General features: G+C 43.1%; 1 protein-coding gene across 1 annotated transcript in view; it reads right to left on the bottom strand.

The window, feature by feature from the left end:
• The window catches only part of CDHR4 (cadherin related family member 4), a 39,595-nt gene extending 25,197 nt beyond the window's left edge, over positions 1 to 14,398 (bottom strand). The window contains exons 1-9 of the mRNA XM_069095417.1: positions 14,350 to 14,398; positions 14,147 to 14,230; positions 12,773 to 12,954; positions 9,649 to 9,811; positions 9,123 to 9,211; positions 7,898 to 7,996; positions 2,856 to 2,959; positions 951 to 1,087; positions 641 to 824 (exon numbers count right to left, since the gene is read on the bottom strand). Coding sequence (XP_068951518.1) covers positions 641 to 824; positions 951 to 1,087; positions 2,856 to 2,959; positions 7,898 to 7,996; positions 9,123 to 9,211; positions 9,649 to 9,811; positions 12,773 to 12,954; positions 14,147 to 14,230; positions 14,350 to 14,398 — 1,091 coding nt within the window. The remainder of the gene's footprint in view (positions 1 to 640; positions 825 to 950; positions 1,088 to 2,855; positions 2,960 to 7,897; positions 7,997 to 9,122; positions 9,212 to 9,648; positions 9,812 to 12,772; positions 12,955 to 14,146; positions 14,231 to 14,349) is intronic.
• Positions 14,399 to 21,206: the final 6,808 nt, after the last annotated feature.

Below are 21,206 nucleotides of genomic sequence, written 5' to 3'. Positions count from 1 at the left end.
AGATAGATAGATAGATAGATAGATAGATAGATAGATAGATAGATAGATAGATAGATAGATAGATAGATAGATAGATAGATAGATGATAAACAGCCACAACCATAATAATGTGTTTTCTAGCTTTTAATTTTTATTTTTTTGGGTTTTTTTGGAGGGCAGTTGGGGTTAAGTGACTTGCCCAAGGTCACAAGCTAGTTTTGTGTTAAGTGTTTGAGGCTGGATTTGAAATCAGGTCCTCCTGACTCCAGGGCTAGTGTTCTATTCACTGTGCTACCTAGCTGTCCCATTTCCTAGCATTTATAAAGAGAAGAAAGAGTATAAAAATTCAGAAATCCTTATAAGGAAAAGTCATTGGAAATGTAAATACAAGAAGTCTGTCAGTTCTAGACTGGGAGACCCAAAACTAAAATTCTGCCAGGTCTAGCCTGTCCTGGCTATCCATACTCCCCTTGGGCTAGGAAAGGATGGCTCTGGACTCCATGTACTGAATTCCTTGCTTTATTCTATAATCATAGGCCTATTTTCAGCCAATCAGGAAGCCTCGGTTATCTAGGGGACTGGGCTTGTTGGGCTCTGGATGGGAGGGTTTCATGCAAGAAGAGGCATCCAGAAGGGCAGAGTCTGGTTGCTAACAACTCACACTAGCAAAGCAGGGGTGCAGCGAGGGGCCCAAGTGTTGGTGGGCTGCACATTGACGATGACACTGAGCTGGGCACTAATAGAGGGCTGAAATGGATCATATGCCTTCACTTGAAACTCGGTGACTGCAGCTCCAGGGTTCCGCCCCAGATCCAGAGGAGCTGTGGTCCATATCAGTCCATCCACTGTGCAGGAAGGTAGGGAGGAGTGAACCTATGGCCCAGCCCACAGCACACACCCCCACCTCACCTGCCCTGGTCCCCTTTCCCCAGAACCTCCTCCAAACCTTCCCCATACCCACAAAGGCTCACCAGAACTGATGGCGTATAAGGGGTAGGGAACAAGTTCAATGATCTGATATCGAACACGGCTGCCATTGGCTCGGACCTGGCCAACCACTCCACCAGCCTCTAGGTCTTCAGAGATGTTGAAGGTCTGGAACTGAGTCCTATAGGCCCAACAAATCTAAGTACCTTCCCATTTAGAGACCTCCCTAGCATTGTCCCCACTGCCATCTGAACAGAGTAACCAGATGAGAAAGAGAGAGATGGCTATAACTGGGCAGCCCCTTGAGACCCAGACCAGAGCCAGACACAGATCACAACATCTCAGAGTCAGAAGGGACTTCAGAGGTCATCTAGTCCAATCCCTACCTGAACAGGTGTCCCCTCTACAACATTCAATTCAATAAACATTGAGAAACAGTAGCATAGGGGATAAAGTACGTAATAAATGCTTTTTAATTCATTCATTCAATTTAATTCATTCATTTGATTCATTAATTCATTCATTCATATGGACCTAAATATCAGTGCTACAAGGGTAACTGGGATGCTTGGAAAGGGGAAGTCCAGGGAGAATGCTATGAGAAATTGGAGAAGGAAGAGATTAATCTCTTTTACCTGGAGCATCAAGGAAGGCTTCCTGAGATAGTACATTATGTAAGTTTTTAAGGAAAAGAAGGATTTAATATAAGGAAATTGGGGGCGGGGGGGGGGGTGAGAGGTGGAGAGAAATCCATCTGAGGCATTCTGGGACAGCACAAACAAAGGCATTTATATATGTTACAATATTCATTATATGCCTTATCTCATTTTATATTTACAATAACCCTGTGGATGAAATTATGCAAGTATTATGACTCCCATTGTACAAAGGAGGAGACAGAGGTTTGTGGAAATAAGGAGACTTACCTTCCTGGGTTTCAGTTTCCTCATCTGTAAAATGGGGAATTCGAAGAGATGGCCCTCAAAGTTCCTTTCATCTCTAAATCTGGGAATCTGTGTGATTCTGTAACTGATCCCCAAGGTCACACAGACCCAGCCCTGCCCCGCCCCTTACCTCTCTGCACTCCCTCAGAGAGGAGAGAGTTAGAGTGGGGGACCCAGAGTGGTCTAGTTGGACTGGGAGAGAGAGTAGGATGAGATAGGTCTGGACCAGTAAGTTGGAGTTAGATTGCAATGGTTGTGAATGCCAGGATTAGGAGTTTATGCAGTATGAAAGTTGGACCAGAAAGGGGTTATACTAGAAGCCAGGAGACAACTTCCCTGACCAACAGCCATCAAGCTTCCCCTAAAGACCTCTGGACATAAGGAACTCACTAACACCAGGACCCGACCATTCAACTTTTGAACATTTCTAATCATTAAGAAGTTTGGAGTTACATGGAATTCAGTAAATATTGTTGGAATGAAATGGAATGTCAGTCTCTTTTTCTAAATAAGACCATTAAAAATACAATATATGTCTTTTTAAACTGCCTACTATATTCAAGGCCTTCTTCCTACCTCCTCTTTGGAGCTCTGGTAGAAGAAATAAGATTATAGTCGAAAGCTAGAATGGACCCCCCGAAGACCATCTAGTTCAATCTCTCCCCTTCCCCATTCCATTTACGGATGGGCCTAGGGAGGTTAAGAGGCTCACAGGAACATGGACAATTAACTTCAGGAGGAAGATTTGAACCAAGGGGCTCTGACTCCAAAACCAAGACTTTTCCAGTGTACTACAATGTCCCCCTCCCATATGCATGCTTCCAAATCCCCAGACTAGAAAACTGGTTCTGGGGACTCCTAAGAGAGAGTATGAGTAGGGATAGTCTCAAGGCAGGACACTAAAGAGAACTAAAGTTCTTGGAGCTGCAGCTTGGGTCACATTCCTCTGTCTTTCCCCAGGATGTAGGACTCAGCCCTAGTCCCAGAGAGAGGAGGACTTCCTACCCGAAAGAGATTTTGTTAGAAGGATTGGGCAGAACCTCCACTGTCAGGGTCCCCTGGCAACTCTTGCCTTGTCCATCAGCGACCAAGATCTTCAGCTGGAAGTGCTAGAAGTGAGACCCAGGAGAAAACCAAAATGGAGGGTGAAGGCCCATGAGCCTTCTGAAACTCTACCATAATAGCACCATTCATTCATTCATTCATACATTCACTCATGCAATAAATACAATACAGGCTTGGGGGACATAAAAAGATAAGACTCAGTTTCTGTACTTCTGGAACTTGGACCTTTAATAAGATTTTTGGGTTAACAAACCCCTCTCTTAAAATACAACTACTCTAGAAAGGGTTGACACATTAAGCTATTGGTTATTTACTCTGAGAAAGTCTGGGGGTGAAAAGAGTTAGGAAATGTAGGTTTAAAGGCTGGCTCACCCATTTATTCCCTGTGGGAACCTTCTCTGAATCTTAGTTTTCTCCTCTGTAAAATGGGGATAATAACACTGGCCCTACCCACCTCAAATTATATAATGCTCATAAAGTCCTTTGTAAGCTGCAAAGTGCCACATAAATGTTGACTTATTATCATCATTATTATTATTTTACACTTCAGTGTGCATTGGTTTAGTCATAGAATTACAGGTTTAGAATTAGGAGGGAACTAAAGAAGTCCTTGAGTTCAACTCTCTCATTATTAGAGATGGGGAAACAGAAGCACAGAGGTGCTAAGTGGCTTGCCCAGGGCCCCACAACTAGTAAGTGTTCAAGGTGGGATTTAAACTTAGCGCTTACTGATTCCAAGTCTTTCACTTTCTCTAACCACTAGCCCATGCTTCCCTGCTTCTTAATCAGCTGTTTTTCCATCCAGACCTTGAGGAAATTTGAATTTTAATGAGGAGAAGAGTAAGAAAAGAATCCTTTGGACACTTGGGTTGTTCTTGATTTTTCCTTTCCCTTACTTCCCCCATCAGAGTACTTCCACAATATCACATCCCTCCCTTCTCCTCTGTTCCAATTGCCCAATGGAGGTCTTCACTGGGTTATTACTTGCATCCTTACAACTCTTGGCTCGCTCCACCCTACTCTGCCCCCTATACCAACAAACCATCCTTTAGGCCACTCCCAATAATCATCTTCCTATTCAATAGAACTGATCACTCTAGACTTCTAAGCTCAACAATCTTCACTGGTTCCCTACTGCCTCCAAAATCCCTGTGCTTGGAATTCAAGGCCTTTCACAGTTTGATCCCATCTTACCTTTCTGGCTTGGTTTCTTTGTTTTGCATGCTCTACACTCCAATGTAAGTGAAAGAGTCTCTGCCCCCATTCTGAATATACCCTAAATGGCTCAGGATGTTCTCTGTGCGTCTATCTCTTCACTTGTTCAATTTCTATCCATCTATTAAAGTCTAGTCAAAATCCCAGCTCTTGGGGGTGGAGTCAAGATAATGGAGTAGAAACAGGACTTCCACACAGCTCCTGCTTCCACCTCCTCCAATTCATGTAAAAAATGACTCTAAACAAACTTTGGAGCTACAGAACCCACAAAATGACAGAGAGAAGCTAACTTCCCACTGAAGACAGCCCGGCAGGCCAGCAGGAAGGGGCCAGAGCAGTGCTCTGGGAGCCAAGCCCAACCTTGCACGAGCTGGAGGTTTTAGTCTCAGGGTGGCCACAACCAGCTGCTGGCTGGAGGGACTTCAGATCACCAGCAACTATGACGGTTTCCAGAATTATCAATCCATAGATGCTAAGGACAAAGTGAGAGGTCAGTGCAGTGTGGACTTTGGGAACTGGGAGTTCTGGAGTGTGGTCTGGCCTTTACCCCTGGATAGGGAAACCACTGAGGTGCTGTGGCCGTGCAGCTGCTGCCATGTGGCTGCTTCAAAGCTCCTACCCTGTAGGGGAACCAAGCAACCAGTCTGAGGGGTAATCATTCTTGCTTTAACCTGCTTGGATCTGGATTGTGGTCTAGGGTGGAGGTCCTGGGGTGCATGACCAGTTTGCCAGAGCATGTGGAGGCTTCAGAGAGGGCACCCAACTAATAGCTCCAGCAGCTGTAAAAACCCCAGCAATTGGGATAAAGCTCCCTCTCTGGTAGCAGAGTTCTACTGTGGCAAAAAGCTCAAAAGTCAAGTAATTGAGTGGCAACATGAGCAAGCAAAGGAAGCAAAGCAAGCAGAGCAATACGACATTAGACTCCTATTTTGGGGACAAAAAGGATCAAAGCATGGAATGGGAGGAAGACAGTGAAGTCAGAACTCCTGCACCAAAAACTTTCAAGAAAAATATGAGCTGTTTACAGGCCGTAGAGGAGCTTAAGAAGGATTTTGAAAACCAAATAAGAGAAGTGGAGGAATAATTGGGAAGAGAAATGAGAATGATGCAAGAAAATCATGAAATGAGAGTCAACAACCTGACTGAAGAAAATAACACCTTTAAAAATAGACTAACTCAAATGGCAAAAGAAGCTCAAAAAGGCAATGAGGAAAAGAATGCCTTAAAAAGCTGAATTTGCCAGATGGAAAAAGAATCTCAAAAGCTCACTGAAGAGAATCATTCCTTCAGAATTAGAATGGAGCAAATGGAAGCTAGTGACTTTATGAGAAATCAAGATACTATTAAACGGATCCAAACAAATGAAAAAATAGAAGGCAATATGAAATATCTCATTGGAAAAACCACTGACCTGGAAAACAGATCCAAGAGATAATTTAAAAATTATTGGACTACCTGAAAGCCACGATCAAAAAAAGAACCTAGAAATCATCCTTCAAGAAATTCTCAAGGAAAATTGCCCTGATGTTTTAGAAGCAGAGGGCAAAATAGTGGTTGAAAGAATCCACCAATCACCTCCCGAAAAAGATCCCAAAAAGAAAACTCCTAGGAATATTATAGCCAGGTCCTGGAATTCCCAGATCAAGGAGAAAATATTACAAGCAGCCAGGAAGAAACAATTTAAATATTGTGGAAACACAATCAGGATAACACAGGATCTTGCAGCTTGGAATATGATATTCTGTAGGTCAAAGGAGCTGGGATTAAAACCAAGAATCACCTACCCAGAAAAACTGAGTATCATGTTTCAGGGGAAAATATGGTCATTCAATGGAATAGAGGACTTTCAAGAATTCTTGATGAAAAAACCAGAGTTGAATAGAAAATTTGACATTCGGATACAAGAAGCAAGAGAAGCATGAGAAGGTAAACAGGGAAAAGAAATAATAAGGAACTTATCAAAGTTGAACTATTTATATTCCTACATGGAAAAATGATCATTGTAACTTATGAAACTTTTCTCAGTATGAGAATAGTTGAAGGGAATATAAATGTATATATATATATATGTATATGTATACATATATTTCTATATAGGAGGGTATATGAGCATATGAATACATATGTGAATGTGTGTATATATGTGTACAGGTATACATAGACAGAGGGCACAGGACCAATTTAATAGGAAGGGATGATACTTAAAAGGTGAAATTAAGAGGTGAGAGAGGAATATAATGAGAGGAGATGGAGAGAGACAGAATGGGGTAAATTATCTCATATAGAAGAGGCAAGGGAAAATGGTTACAATGGAGGGGAAGAATAGGAAGGCAAAAGGGAATAAGTCAACCTTATTCTCATTGAATTTGGCTCGGGGAGGGAATGACATACACACTAAATAGGGTATCTCCCCCTACAGGAGAGTAGGGGGGAAGGGGATGAGAGGGGGGATAATGAAAGGGGGGAATGTTGGGGGGGGAGGGAAGTTGGAAGCTCCCACTTTTGAAAAGGGACAGGATCAAAGTAGAGAATAGAACAAATGGGAGGTGGGATAGGATGGAGGGAAATGTGGTCAGTCTTTCACAATGTATCCACTATGGAAATGTTTTGCATAGCTACACATGTACAACCTATATTGAATTGCTTATCTTGCCAGTAAGGGTGGGTGACGAGGGAGGAAGGGAAAGAATCTGGAATTCAAAGTTTTAAAATTGAATGTTTAATATATATACATATATTATTATTATTTTACATGTAACTGGGAAAGAAGATATATAGGCACTGGGGCATAGAGATCCACTGTGCCCTACTGGAAAGTTGGAGGGAGGATGGGGGAAGATATGGGAGAGAGCAGATTGGGGGAGGGGATATTCAGTGGAATTGCTGTTTTGGGGTGGTAGGTAGGGGAAAATGGGGAGAAAATTTGTACCTCAAAATCTTGTGGAAATGAATAATGTAAACTAAAAAATAAAAGAGATGGAAAAAATACAAAAAGGGAGCTATGTATAGAACCATAAATGTTCATTTCATACTACTTGCCTTAAAAAGTAATATATGCAATTATTAATTAGCAATTAATAAATTAAATTAATAAATGCAACACATTTGGGACATTAAAAAAAATCCCAGCTCTCCTTTCTCTACTCTTCGTGGTTGGGAGTGACTCTCTCCCTGGGACCTCATGTAGCATGTGGTTTGGGCCTCTCTAATGCTCTCTCCGTATACAATTCTTCTTCTCTGTTTTTTTTCCATCATTGCTCTATTCGATGGTAATCTCATGAATGCAAGGGGTGCATCTAAATTGCCTTTCCTCCCTAGGGCCCCGCATAGCGCTCTCTTAGCGCTCCACCTATCACCCTGTAAGATGACGCTGTAAATGCCGCGTGCTGTGCTGCTGTGCATACGCATGGTCTTCCCCACTGGGATGCAAACTCCCGGGGAGCAGGGACTGCTTTTGTGTTTTTGCCTTTCTTTGGGTCCTCAGCTCTCAGCAGAGTGCCAGATATGTAGAAAGTGCTTAATAAGTGCTTGTGGGCTACATACAGTAGGTGTTCAATGAATGATTTGGGCATCAGGCAGTACAGAAAGAGGCCTGAGGCTGGGTGCTGCCTTTCCTAGATACAATTTAGCCACCATCCCCTCTCTTTCAGTCTAGAAATTTTCTCAGCCTTCACCCTGCACTCCCATCATTCCTCCCTCCTTCTGGGGCCCCCATAAACCTACATCAGCATCTCATCCATTTCCCCCAGCAGGCAAGCAACACTCACCTTGTAGGCACTACCAACGAGGCCCTGGCTGGGGGTTAGCACCTGCCCCCACTCATCGATAGAGAAGGATCTGGTGTCCTGGGAGCTCATGATCTCCATCTGCAGGGAAAAAGAGGCAGGAGTGGGCAACTTGTCCCTCTTCTTCTCTAAGCTCTCCACAAACCAACTTCACTGTGAGAAGGGGAAGAGGGCTGCGTCCGGAATCATTGGTTTTGGATCCGAATATGCTCTCTGATACTTATTAGTCAGGCAATCTCACTTAACCTCAATTTCCTCATCTGCAAATTGGGGAAATCCTATAGCTATCTATCAATGTGTTTCTCCCACTGCTCCCCTTTATATAATCTCTCACTATCCCAGAGCATGCCCCATGTCTTATTATTATTCCCAATATACAATAATATTATGGCGATTATGTAATCTCAGATAGTATAATAATTATATAATTTCATATATGACTTTATATAATAGTCTAAGTAATAACATTATATATAATTTATATATGTTATATAATAATATAATATTGTTTGTTGTTGTTTGTTCATTTCAGTCATGTCTAACTCTTCGTGACCCTATTTGGGGTTTTCTTGGCAAAGATACTGGAGTGATTTGTCATATCCTTTTCTAGCTCATTCTACAGATGAGGAAACTGAGGCAAACAGGGTGAAGTGACTTGCCCAGGGTCACATAGCTAGTAAGTGTCTGAGGGCAGAATTTGAATTCAGGTCTTCCTGACTCCGGGCCTGACACTCTATCCACTGCGCCCTCTAGCTGCCATAATATTATGATTACATCCTTCTCCTCCTCACCATCAAAGCTAGCATTTACATAAGGCTCTAAGGTTTGCAAAGTACTTTACTTCTATCTTCTCATTAGATCTTCACAACAACCCAGTAAAGTAGGTGTCACTCTTACCCCCAGTTTTATAGATAAAGAAATCAAAGCTCAGAGAGGGTGGGTGATTTGTGCAGGTCACACAGCTAGGAAGCCTCCAGACACGAAGACTGGTCCTCCTGCTTCCAAGCCCAGCACTCTCTCCACCAGGCTAGTCCACCTCGATGGCCCACCCAACTGCCTTTCCTCGAAATGCCTCATCATGCTTAGAATCTGTGATTCTATAATTCTCTGCCTGGCTGCCTGGGGTTTAGAGAGGGCTCGCCCTTGCCTCTTCTCTCCCCCTCGGTTCTCAGGCTCCGGGTGGGAGCCCCTGGCGCCCTGGGCTCACCTTGACACCAGTCAGACCTCTGCGGAGCAGCACCACGTAGATCAGGGATTGGGGTTCCACGGTCTCCAGAACCTGCACCTTGTCCCCAGCTGTCCCAGGTAAGAAGATCACAGGATTTAAAGGGTAGGAAGGACCTTAGAAATGAACTAGTCTAATTTCCTCATTTTGCAGATGAGGAGATTGAGACTCAGAGAGGTTACAAAAAGAGCACATTCGAACTCAGATCCTTTGCCTCCCGATTCAGTGCTCCTTCTACTCTAACCCACTGCCTCTCTGATCACTAATAGAGGAGACTGCCCCTCTCACTTCCTCTCTGGCTCCTAGGTGCCAGAAAAAGGGTTTTATAAAAGGCATATGAGAAGACATCACTTACACCCTTCCCCACGTGCTTCCCCAGGTCATGGCCATGGTGCCAGAAGAACGATGGAGAGTGTCCACTGAGACCCACGTCACTGTGCCAAGGGTGCCAGACCAGCTGAGGCAAAGCTCCCAAGAGCCTCTGTGTCTACCCTTGTGGCCACCTTACCTGGGCTGGCAAAGCGGCCCCAACAAATGGGGGGACCCTGAGCCTTAAACACCTCCACGGACAGGGGCAGATTCCAAATGCTTTCCCCACATGTGACCTTCAGATCCAGCTGGTAGTGGTTCACTTGGCGGGCATCCAGCCTGGCTGCACTGCTTAAGGTCACCTGGGGTAAATATGACAGTGTCCAGTGATTATTTCATAGCTGGCACAGTGCATAGACTGATAGATTGGGAGTCAGGAAGGTAAATTCTCACCCTGGATACTTAGTAGCTTGTGACTCTGGGCTGCCTCACTATCCTCGTCTATCAAATGGGGATAATAATAGCACCTATCTCCCAGGGGCATCTAGGTGGCGCCATAGTGCATAGAGCACCAGATCTGGAGTCCCGAAGACTCATCTTCCTGAGTTCAAACCCGTCCTCAGACACTTACTAGATGGGTGACCCTGGGTGAGTCACTTAACCCTGTTTGCCTCAATTTCCTCATCTGTAAAATGAACTGGAGAAGAAAATACTCTCCAGTATATCTGCTAAGAAAATCCCAAATGGGGTCCCAAAGAGTTGGACACAACCGAAATATGACAGAACATCTGTTGTTATGAGGATAAAATGAGATAATATTTGCAATGCATTTTATAAAACCTTAAAGCAATATAATAATGCTATTACTAGAGTGTTTGGGAGCCCCTGAGAACCAGAGAGCACTGCAGTTGGACTCAATCTCCACTATTTACTAGTTATGTGATTTTAGGCAAGTCACAAGAGATGCAAAAATTAACAACTAAATTAGCACCTAATTAACAAGAAGAGTTAGTTTAAATAGGAAACTTCAGGATGTGCCTTGTTATGAAAAACCCTGGTATTCACTAGAGTAAAGAATTCCTTTCCCCCCTTAACTTTGACCAAGAAGCAGAAGCAGAGTGACTTGTGTTATTTTAACATCATAAATTGATGATTTCAGAGCACATTTTATGCTAAATTGTGTGTGTGTGTGTACTGCTCTTCTCACACTGCCCTGTTTTAAAATTTAACCTTTGAAACATTAAAGCCAAACATTAAGAAGCTTTACAAACCAGGCTATGAAGTGTTTTCTTTACACCCCTCTTCTGTAGCCTTTCCCATCCCACTCTCTGGGACCTCCATTGTCCTTCTCTCTGTCTCTTTCTCACACTGCTCTTCTGGCCCTCACTCATCATTCTGTAGGCTGTCTTATCCTGACTTCTCCAATCCTTTCCATATAAGGATCCTTGGATGAGACATGCACTGGGGAGAGATTCTGAATCAAATGTGTTGCAAACAGAAGGCAGCCTTTTTTTTTATTAGAAAGAAATATCCTACCCAGATCATGTCCTTCCTCCATTCTCATGTTTCAATCCATTCCTAGGAATTCACATCCCAGCAGGGGCAGGTAGGGGCAGCTACTCAGGATGTTGGAGGTAGACTGAGGAAACTAAAAGTGGCTGCATCCTTTGGATTCCAGCCTTAAGGGTGTCCTGAAGGCTCTTCCTAAGAGTCAGTGGCTAGGGGAATAGGTAGGAGCTGGCATGTGTGATCTCTTTAGGTCTTTTCATCTATATATAAAATAAGAAGGTTGGACTACCATAAGTTCCCAAAGTTGATGATATCACCCCTTAAGGGGTGCTGGAATGATCCGGGGGGGGGGGTGGTAGTAGCCTCAGGTGTAATGGGGGACATTGAATAAAAATAAGAGGGTTGTGGAAGCATAAGAAAAGAAGAGACGAGAAGAAAAATTTGAAAAACAATTTGTACATGTTTCATCTGTTTTATAACAAAGTTAAAATTGTAGTGATTACATTATTTTCCAAATAAACAAGTAAAATGCAAGTTATAACTGATCAGTGATCAAGTCCACCTACCGGTCTTAACAAGCAAGTGTTGGCAGGTAAGTATGTCTCATGTTGTCAGGAAGTCCAACATGCATAGGCAGGAATATGTGTATGTAATGACTTGTTTACAATATGTTGCTATAGGGTTACATGATACAATATTGTGTCACCAAAATTTCGATGCAGGAAAAAATCCACAAACTTACAATAAATTATTAAAATTTAAGATGCATCATTTAAAAATTTTTTTGGAAATGACTCAGATTTTTAAAAGGGTTAAAGGGTTAAAGAAAGTAGATTTCCAGGAGGGAGCTGAGTAATTTTTTTTTTAAGGAAGCGGTAGGGGGCAGCTAGGTGGTGCAGTAAATACAGCACTAGCCCTGGAGTCAGGAGAACCTGAGTTCAAATCCAGCCTTAGACACTTAACACTTACTAGCTGTGTCACCTTGGGCAAGTCACTTAACCCCAATTGCCCTGTCCTCCACCCTCCAAAAAGCCAAAAAAAAAAAAAGGAAGCTGTAGGCCAAATAAGTTTGGGAACCTCTGGACTAGACCAATCTTCTTGTCTTTGTTCAGTTGTTTTTCAGTCATATCTGACTCTTTGTGACCCCATTTGGGGTTTTCTTGGCAAAGATACTTAAGTGGTTTGCCATTTCCTTCTCCAGCTCTTTTACAGATGAGGAAACTGAGGAAAACAGGGTTAAGTGTCTTGCTCAGAGTCATATAGCTAGTAAGTGTCTGAGGCCAGATTTGAACTCAGGAAGGTGAGTTAAGCTTCCCCTGACCAATCTAGATGTACCAGTTAAGTACCAGTTAAGCTTCCCCTGACCAATCTAGATGACCTTTAAGGTTCCATTCAGCTCCTGATCCTAGGAACTCTTAGAATGCCCAAAGCTTTCAGACCTCTCCATTAATTATCTGTTCTGTGAATTCTCTCTCCATATCTCTACCTCTCTTTAAGGGAGGGACTATTCTGATTTGTAGCATCACAGAAATTTAGAGCTGAAAGGGACCTTACCACCTTGCTGAGAGTAGGCCATCCTAAATATCTGTTGAATTGAAGCCAGTCCAATCCTCTCCTTTTACAGATGAGGAAATTGAGGCACAGAGGGGCAATGAATTGACGTCCTGAAGGTCCTACCCAGTGTCTAAGACATTTATTTCCTACCCACCCACCCACCCAAACAAAGCCTTAAGTAAGAGTTGCTAGAATGCTTATCTGAAGCCAGCTTGGTGCTCTTAGACTTCCTTTACCACCCCAAACCCAGCCCCTCATACCTGTGCCAAATACTGCGTGTCATGTCTAAATAAACTGGGCTGGTTAAAGAAGGAACTGGGGGGCTTCACGCTGTTGAGCTCCACGGTGGCTGGGCAGGAGCAATTGAAAGAGAATATATGGATGACCGAGCCAGGTTCCTTTGCCTCAGAGATATTCACCGTCCAGGGGAGCTTCAGCAAGCCTGCACACAAACCACAGCTCAGTGATTTGGATTCCTTGTGCCCTTTGCACCCATAGGAGCATCAGAGGAACCCAGGCAGCTAATTGGAGCCAGAAAACCTGGGTGCAAATCTTGGCTTGGCCTACCACTGCCTGAGAAACCCTGAGAAAACCCACTTATTTACTCTGGGCTTCAGTTTCCCCATCTGTAAAATGGGAGGGTTAGATGAGAAGCTCTCTAACACCCATTCTAATCCTACATCCTATGATTCCCTCACCTGCAGCTCAAATCATAACGAAAGAGGTTTATTCCTGGCCCGAAGGGAAAGGAATTGATTGACAATGAACAGGTCACGTGACTTCTCAAGGTTTTGGTTTTCTTGGCAATATGGGGAGAATTGTGCCTGCACTGTTGACCCACAGGTCATAGAATATAGAGATGAAAAGGATTTCAGTTACTGGCTTCCATAAATTCTTCATTTTACAGGTGGGGAAATTAAGTCTCAGAGAAAAAAAGCAATTAGAATAACAGTGAGCATTTATATCACAATTTAAGGTTTGTAAATAATAACAACTAACATTTCTGTAATACCTACTATGTATGTGACTGGCACTGTGCTAAGAGCTTTGCAAATACTGTTTTATTTAATCCTTATAGATAACCCTGGGAAGCAGGTGCTATTATCACCCCCATTTTATAGATGAGGAAACTAAGGCAGACAGAGAGTAAGTGACTTGTCCAGGGTCACACAGCCAGTGAAGCGTTCAAGGCTGGATTTGAACTCAGATCTTTGTGACCCTAAGCCCAGTTACTCTATCTGCCTCACTGCCCCCAAAGTACTATACATTTATTATCTCACTTGATCTTCACACCAGCACCTTAACAGAAAAGTTAAGTGATCTGTCCATGGTTATACCTATAGAAAGTCATAAAACATACATTCGAACCCAGCTCTCCTAACTCTATACAGAACTCTTTTCAGTATACCATATAACTCCCAGAGTGGGGAGTGAAAGGTGGAAATCTCTGTTGAGTGATAGGGGACCTTTGGGGTAGTTTAGAAATAAGGACTCACAGGCAGCTACATTGGGGAAGTCAGGAGGCTCAAGAGATCCCAGAGTTTGGTGCTGAGGCTCACCCTGGACTTCCTTCCCTTTTCCTTGCCCTCAGCCTCACTCCCACCCTAAGGGTATCTCCAGGAGGGATAGCTTACCTCTCAGACTCTGGTCTGTTAAGGAAGGAACCAGGCCACCGACCAAGCTCTTGCACTCCCCAAAGTTGAGTAATCCCAAAGCACCTTCAGAGACAAGAATCTGTTCTTACTGGGGGTAGGGTGAGAAGGAAAAAGGCCATACCTCACAAGAGACATGTCCCATGGCCTTATCCTTGCCCTTCCCATCCCTGACTACTCCATACCCCACATTTCCAAGGCAAAAATAAGCCCCCCAAGGTAGAGCTGCTTCATGTTGAGGACCGATGACTGAGAGAATGGTTAGTGCTCCCTCATCTGAAGCCTCTGTCTGATAGCTGGTGTTTGTCATACCCACAAGGTTGCCAGGATGCATTGCCTAGGAGCTGGGGACACCACCCTCCACTGCCCTGCCCAGCCCTTGCTCTGGGTTCAGAAAAATCCCTGGGTCCTGATCCCAGGTACAAACTACCTGTCACTTCATTGAGTTACCTATTCCCTACTTTCTGAAGGTCATTCTCATCCTACCTCTCCCACTAAGGAACTGGGTCACCTAAGTAGATCACCTGCTTTACTGGGCCTCAGTTTCCCTTCCTATGACATGGAGCCACTCATACCTGCCCTTCTGAGCCCCAGGCGGTAGGATGAGAATATCACTTGGATATCCTGCTGGCCCCTCAAACTCTGCCTGTTCTCCCTTCTGACTTCACTACTGAACCATTATTCCCATTCCTTTACTTCCCTGTAACCATGGGGCTATCTTTGACTCTTCTCACTGTTTCACCTCCTTTATAAAATCAGTGACCAAGTCTTGCTCATTCCCCCTTTGCCATAACTCCCCCTTTGTCCCTATAGAGAGCATGACCAAGAGGAACTTGGTCAAAATTAACAAGGTTAAAGGTTAATTTATATCCTGTTATTGAAGATACCTCGCTATAGGACAGGGGTTCTTAATCCCCCTCCCTCCTCTACCCCTACCCCAAGATGGCTTGAAATCTGAGATAGGCTCTATATATACACTCATGCTAAGCATATTTTCACATTAGTCATATTGCAAATAAGAACTAGAACCAATGGGAGGAACCATGAGAAAGAAGAAACAAAAAAAGAGAGAGTAAATAGTATGCTTTGATCTGTATTCAGACTTCATAGTTCTTTTTCTGGATGTGGATAGCATTTTCCATCATGAGTCTTTTGGAGTTGTCTTAGATTGCTAAGAGCTCTAAATATCTTTTAATACACAGGTCCTTTTCCTTTTCCTTTGATCTCCTTGGGGTACAGACCTGGTAACAGCATAGCTGGGTCAAAGGGTATACATAGTTCAATAGTCTTCTGGGTAGAGTTCCAAAGTATTTCCCAGAATGGTTGGACTGGTTTGCAATTACACTAAGAATGTACCTATTTTCCCAAATCCCTTGCAGCATGCACCATTTTCCATTTTTGTTATCTTAGTCAATCTGATGACTATGAGGTGGTACCTCAAAATTGTTTTAATTTACTTTTCTCTAATTATTGGTGATTTAGAGCATTTTTCCTGTGTGGTTACTGATAGCTTTGATATCTTCCTCTGAAAACTGCCTATTCATATCCTTTGACCATTTATCATTTGGGGAATGGTTCTTATCCTTATAAATTTGACTCAGTTCCCTATATATTTTAGAAATGAGAACTCTATCAGAGAAACTTGCTGCAAAGATTATTTTCCTGTTTCCTGTTTTCCTTCTAATTTTAGTCGCATTGGTTTTGTTTGTGCAAAAAGAAAATTTTTTCTTTTGCTTCTTTTTTTTTTTGGAGGTCAATTGTGGTTAAGCAACTTGCCCAAGGTAACACAGCTAGTTTTTGTGTTAAGTGTTTCAGGCTGGATTTGAGCTCAGGTCCTCCTGACTCCAAGGCCGGTGCTCTATTCACTGTGCCACCTAGCCACCCCAAAAAGAAAACTTTTAGAAATTTTTATATAATTAAAGTTATCTGTTTTACCTCCCATGAACCCATCTCTTGCTTGTTTATTAATTCTCCCCCTATTCATAGATCTGACAATTTCTTCCATGCATCACTAATTTGCTTATGTCTAAATCATGTACCCATTTCGAGCTTATCTTACTATATATACGATATGAGATATTTGTCTAGGTCTAATTTTTGCCATGCTACTTTTAAGTTTTCCCAACAGTCTCTGTCAAATAGTGAGTTCTTAACTCAATAGTTGGTGTCTTTTGGATTTATCAAACACTTAGGTTACTGGGCTCATTTGCTTTTGTTTATTATATATCTAACCTATTCTATTGATCAACCACTCTATTTCATATCCAGTACCAAATTGTTTTGATGATGATTACAGCTTTTTAGAATACTTTAAGATCTGGTACTGCTAGGCCTCCTTCTCTCTCTCTCTCTCTCTCTCTCTCTCTCTCTCTCTCTCTCTCTCTCTCTCTCCCCCATCTCCCACTGATTACACTGATTACTTATTCCTGACCTTTTCTTCCTCTAGATGAACTTTGTTATTATTTTTCTAGCTCAATAAAACAATTCTTTGATAGTTTGATGGGTATGGCACTGAATAAGTGAATTAATTTAGGTTGTCATTTTTACTATATTGACTTGGCCCAATGAGCAATTAATAGTTCTCCAATTATTTAGATGTCTTTGTGTGGAGTGTTTTGAATTGTAATTGTGTTCACATAGTTCTTGTATGTCTTGACTCCAAAGTTGGAGCTGGAGTCAGAGGCATTTAGGGTTAGAGTCGGAGTCAGTTAGGGTAGTAATTTTAAATGTAATTTCTTTTTTTATCTCTTCCTGCTGGGGTTTTGCATATTTAGAAATGTGGATAATTTGTGTGGGTTTATTTCATATCCTGTAACTGCTAAAGTTGTTAAATTGCAACTAGTTTTTTAGTTGACTCTCTAGAGTTCTTCAAGTAAATCATCATATCTGCAAAAAGTGATAGTTTTGTTTCCTCATTGCCCAACACTTATTTTTGAAATTTCTTTTTCTTTTCTTATTGCTATAGCTAATATTTCTTGGGAAAGGATCTATTGTTGGTCAGTCAATGAGAGCCAGAGTGAAATGGGTTTAAGGCATGGTCTTTAAGAAAGAAATATAGACAGTAAGCCCGAAGATAACTAGATAAGTTTCAGCCACTAAAATTTACTTTCCTTTGGAGAGAAAATTTACTTTCCTCAGGTAAGGGCATGATACCCCATGTGTGCATAGGAGAGGAGAAGAGAGGAGAGGAGAGGAGAGGAGAGGGCAGGGAAGAGAAGGGGAGGGGAGGGGAGGATCAGCTGAGTTGCCCAACTGCAACTGGTCAGCTGGGCCCCATTGGGGCAGCTCAGACTACTCAAAGGTTGTGGTTTGTCCTTCATTCTCGAAGAGGACCATGACATCAGGAAGATGATGACATGACTTGCAATTAAATTGGATTTGAGTGAGGGAGAACTGTGCAAAGTCACCAGCCTCACTCTCTCCTCCAGAGTCATCTGGGTCCAGTGGCCAGATATAGATCAGGAGGACTGGAGATGACCCAGGATTAAGTGGGAGACCTTGTTTCTCTTTCAAACAGCAACTCTGAGGGTCTTTCCCTCCCAGCTTAATTTTTTTCATTAAAGGGGGCGCCCCTTGACTCACTTTGTAAATAGACATTCGCTGAATAGACATTGCCTCACTCAGAGTGAGAACTCAGAAAAGACAGCTTAAAAAGGCCAAAGTTTCCCACTGCATTCAATCTTGCAATCTAGATGTCATCCAGGTGGCACAGTGGTAAAGCCAGGAGTTAGGAAGAGGAACTCAAATCTGGTTTCAGACACTAACTCTGTGATCCTGGGCAATTCATTTAACCCGTTTGTCTAAATTTCTTCATCTGTAAAGTTGAAATAATAACAGCACCTATCTCCCAGGGTTGTTGTAAGGATAAAATGAGATAACTGCAAAGTGCTTAGCACAGGGCCTAACATCTTGTAAGTCACAGAACAAATCCCCAACCCTAAATGCCTCTGACTCTAACCCCTTAATAAAAGGATTTATTCTGTGAAGTTTGAATTCAAAGGGCCATACGTGAGGACCTAGAGGGCCACATGTGGCCTCCAGGTTGCAGGTTCCACACCCATACTCTAGGGAAACAGATTCTTGTGTCTCTCGAAGCTCTGCCCACTCTCCCTTTAAAAGACCAGTTTGAAGGGTGTGTGGTTCAATTATATTATTGTGACTTAGACATCCCAAATGTGGCTTCAGGGAATGAACAGGTACCCAAGGCTTAAAAAAATGTTGTTTTTCTCAAACTATTTATTTGGACAGTTTCCAGCTCCTCTTTGAGGATTCATCCTGTCTTCTCAAAACTGGGTATCTGTTGTCAGCCCATGCTGCATTTCCTCTGGACAGGTGGAATGTTCTACTTTTTGTTCTTCCCAATCCTCTTATTATTTCTACCAAGTGAAATCACTGAATATCAGAGCTGCACAGAACTCAGAAATCCTCAAGATCATCTCATTGTAGCCGAGAGAGGTTAAGTCACCTGTCCTGGGTGACAGAGCTAGTTAGTGACATAGCCTGTACATAGCCCAGATCTCCTGACTTCCAATTCAATGTTCTTTTTCACTGGGCCAAACTTCCTGTATTCTGCTTTCCTTTAAAGCAGAAGGCACTGCACACAGAAGGCACTCAGGAAGTGCATGATGGGGAGGGGGACAAGCACTTCTTCTTTGCTTTTTGGAGGGAGGAGGGCAGGGCAGTTGGGGTTAAGTGACTTGCTCAAGGTCACATGGCTAGTAAGTGTTAAGTATCTGGGGTCAGATTTGAACTCAGGTCCTCCTGACTCCAGGGCCAGTGCTGTATGCACTGTGCCACCACTTATTAAGTGCCTGCTATTTGCAGGCACATCATCTCCACAGTCTATGCCCAGAGTTTCCATTCACTTTCATTCACTCCTGGTCAAGGACACAACTTGAGTGCCTGAGCAGACTCATAGGCTGTGTCAACATAGGAGTTGTTCTTCACTTTTTTGTGTTTGACCCTTTGGATGATTTGCAAACACTATCTCACCAGACCCTAACCCTAATTCTAATCCTACCTAGCACTAACATAGGACTCGCAAAGTACTTTACATAGCTTATCTCATTTGATCCTCCCAGTTGGGAAGTAGTGATATTATTATCCCTATTTTACAAAGGAGGAAACTGAGGCTGAGAGATATTAAAGTGACCTGCCCAGGGTCGCATAGCTAGTAAATGCCCAATGCCCACATTTTGGTCTTTCTTACTCCAACACTCTATCCACAAGCCCCTCCCCCTGCCAGCTGCCTGTTAAATGACTATGTTGGATTAGACTGGATCAGATTCAGAACTGTTTTGTACATTGGATCCCTTTGGCAGCCTGGTCAAATCTAATACTACTATTCTTTGTTGAGTCCACTCAAATGGAAGGAATGATCATTAAAGTTAATAGAAATAAAGGGGTGGCTAGGTAGCATAGTGAATAGAGCACTGGCCTTGGAGTCTGGAGGACCTGAGCTCAAATCCAGCCTCAGACATTTAACACTTACTAGCCATGTGACCTTGGGCAAGTCACTTAACCCCAATTGCCCTGCCCTCCCCCCTCCAAAAAAGCAAAAAATAAAAATAAAAGTTAGTGGAAATAAAGGTGTACATTTTTCCCTCCAGGAGTCCCTTGAAATCCTCCCAAATGACCCCTGAGAACTCCTGAACTAGATGATTTCTGAAGTTTAACGAAAGAATGTAATTGGGTTTTGGGGGTTGGAGATGTGGATGTTGGGTTAAGGGAGAGGAGGATGCATTCGCTCAGAGATTTTCCCACCAGGAGGCGCAGCTGCTCCACTCAGTCCAGGGCTTTACCTAGAAAAAGGATGCCAAGGAAGAGACTGGAGCCGGTGTGGGGGTTGGGCAACTCCTCACCCCTGGTTCTGACTTCTGGGCACAGGAGACCTGGCGGTAGGGGGGGGGCATTAGCTCTGGAAGCTCTCCTTTGGCCAGGGTTTACTATGATCACCCTTGAGAGAGCGTGTGTGTGGGCAGTGCTCAGATCACACTCCCATCCCTCCCCAGCCCTGCAGGTCCTCCAGCTTCATAGCTGGCCAACAGCCCTCCTTCCTCTGCACCCCGTTCCCTGGAAAAAGGGGTTTGTTTCTCCTTTCATAGCCTTTATATGGCACTTTGATGTTTCCAAAGCACTTTACAAATATGATTTTATCTTCACAGTCCTGGGAGACAGATGCTTTTAAGATCTTCATTTAGAAACTGAGTCAGGCAGTGGGTTACACAGCTAGTTAAGTGACTAAGGCTGGATGTGGACTCCTGTTTCTCGGACTCCATCCCTAATGTGCCAATTAACTGCCTTGAGGTAGAGGGCAGAGATATCATATCCTGATGGTATTTTTAAGCCAGAAGAGACCCCAGTCCATCTAGTCTAATCTCCTTATTTTATAAAGGAAAAAAAAATTTAACTCCCCCCCCACCCCGCCAATTGTTCTCTCCCTTCTGTCTTCCCCTCCCTCAATTAGAAAAAGAACTATATCCTTTTTTAACAAATATATATGATGTCAAGCAAAACAAATTTCCCAAGTTGGTCTTGTCCAAAATATGTCTCACTCATAGAGATGAAAATTGAAGCCCAGGGAGGTGAAGGCATATGGGCAGCAAGATGTTTTAGAATAGGAGTTCTTACCATGGAGTCCATGGATGGATTTCTGGGGATCCTTGAATTTGGAAAATATTACATCTTGATTTTTCACTAATGTTTAACTGAAATTTGGGATCTTTTCGGATTATTTCAAAACATGATTCTGAGAAAGACTTCACCAGACTTCCCAGAGGGTCCACAATACAAAAAGGGTTAAGGGGTTCCACTACAGAAGCTACTTCCCAAGCTCAGACTTCCCTTCAGTTTTAGATATCTATCTCTCTGTCTGTTATCTCTCCCCCTCCCTTTCTTTCTGTCTCTTTGTCTTTCTCTCCCATCTCTCTGCCTCCCCCTTTCCCTCTCTTTTGCTCTGTCTCTCTTCCCCATCTCTTCCCTCACTCTCTTTGCTCCTCTCTCTCTCTCTCTCTCTCTCTCTCTCTCTCTCTCTCTCTCTCTC

This window comes from Petaurus breviceps, unplaced genomic scaffold (genome assembly GCF_028583685.1).
Source record: "Petaurus breviceps papuanus isolate PSGF00001 unplaced genomic scaffold, PetGlider_PUasm1.0 227, whole genome shotgun sequence".
NCBI classification, from domain to species: Eukaryota; Metazoa; Chordata; class Mammalia; order Diprotodontia; family Petauridae; genus Petaurus; species Petaurus breviceps.
The sequence above is the reverse complement of the archived record's forward strand: the minus strand, read 5'-3'. Positions and strand labels throughout refer to the sequence as shown.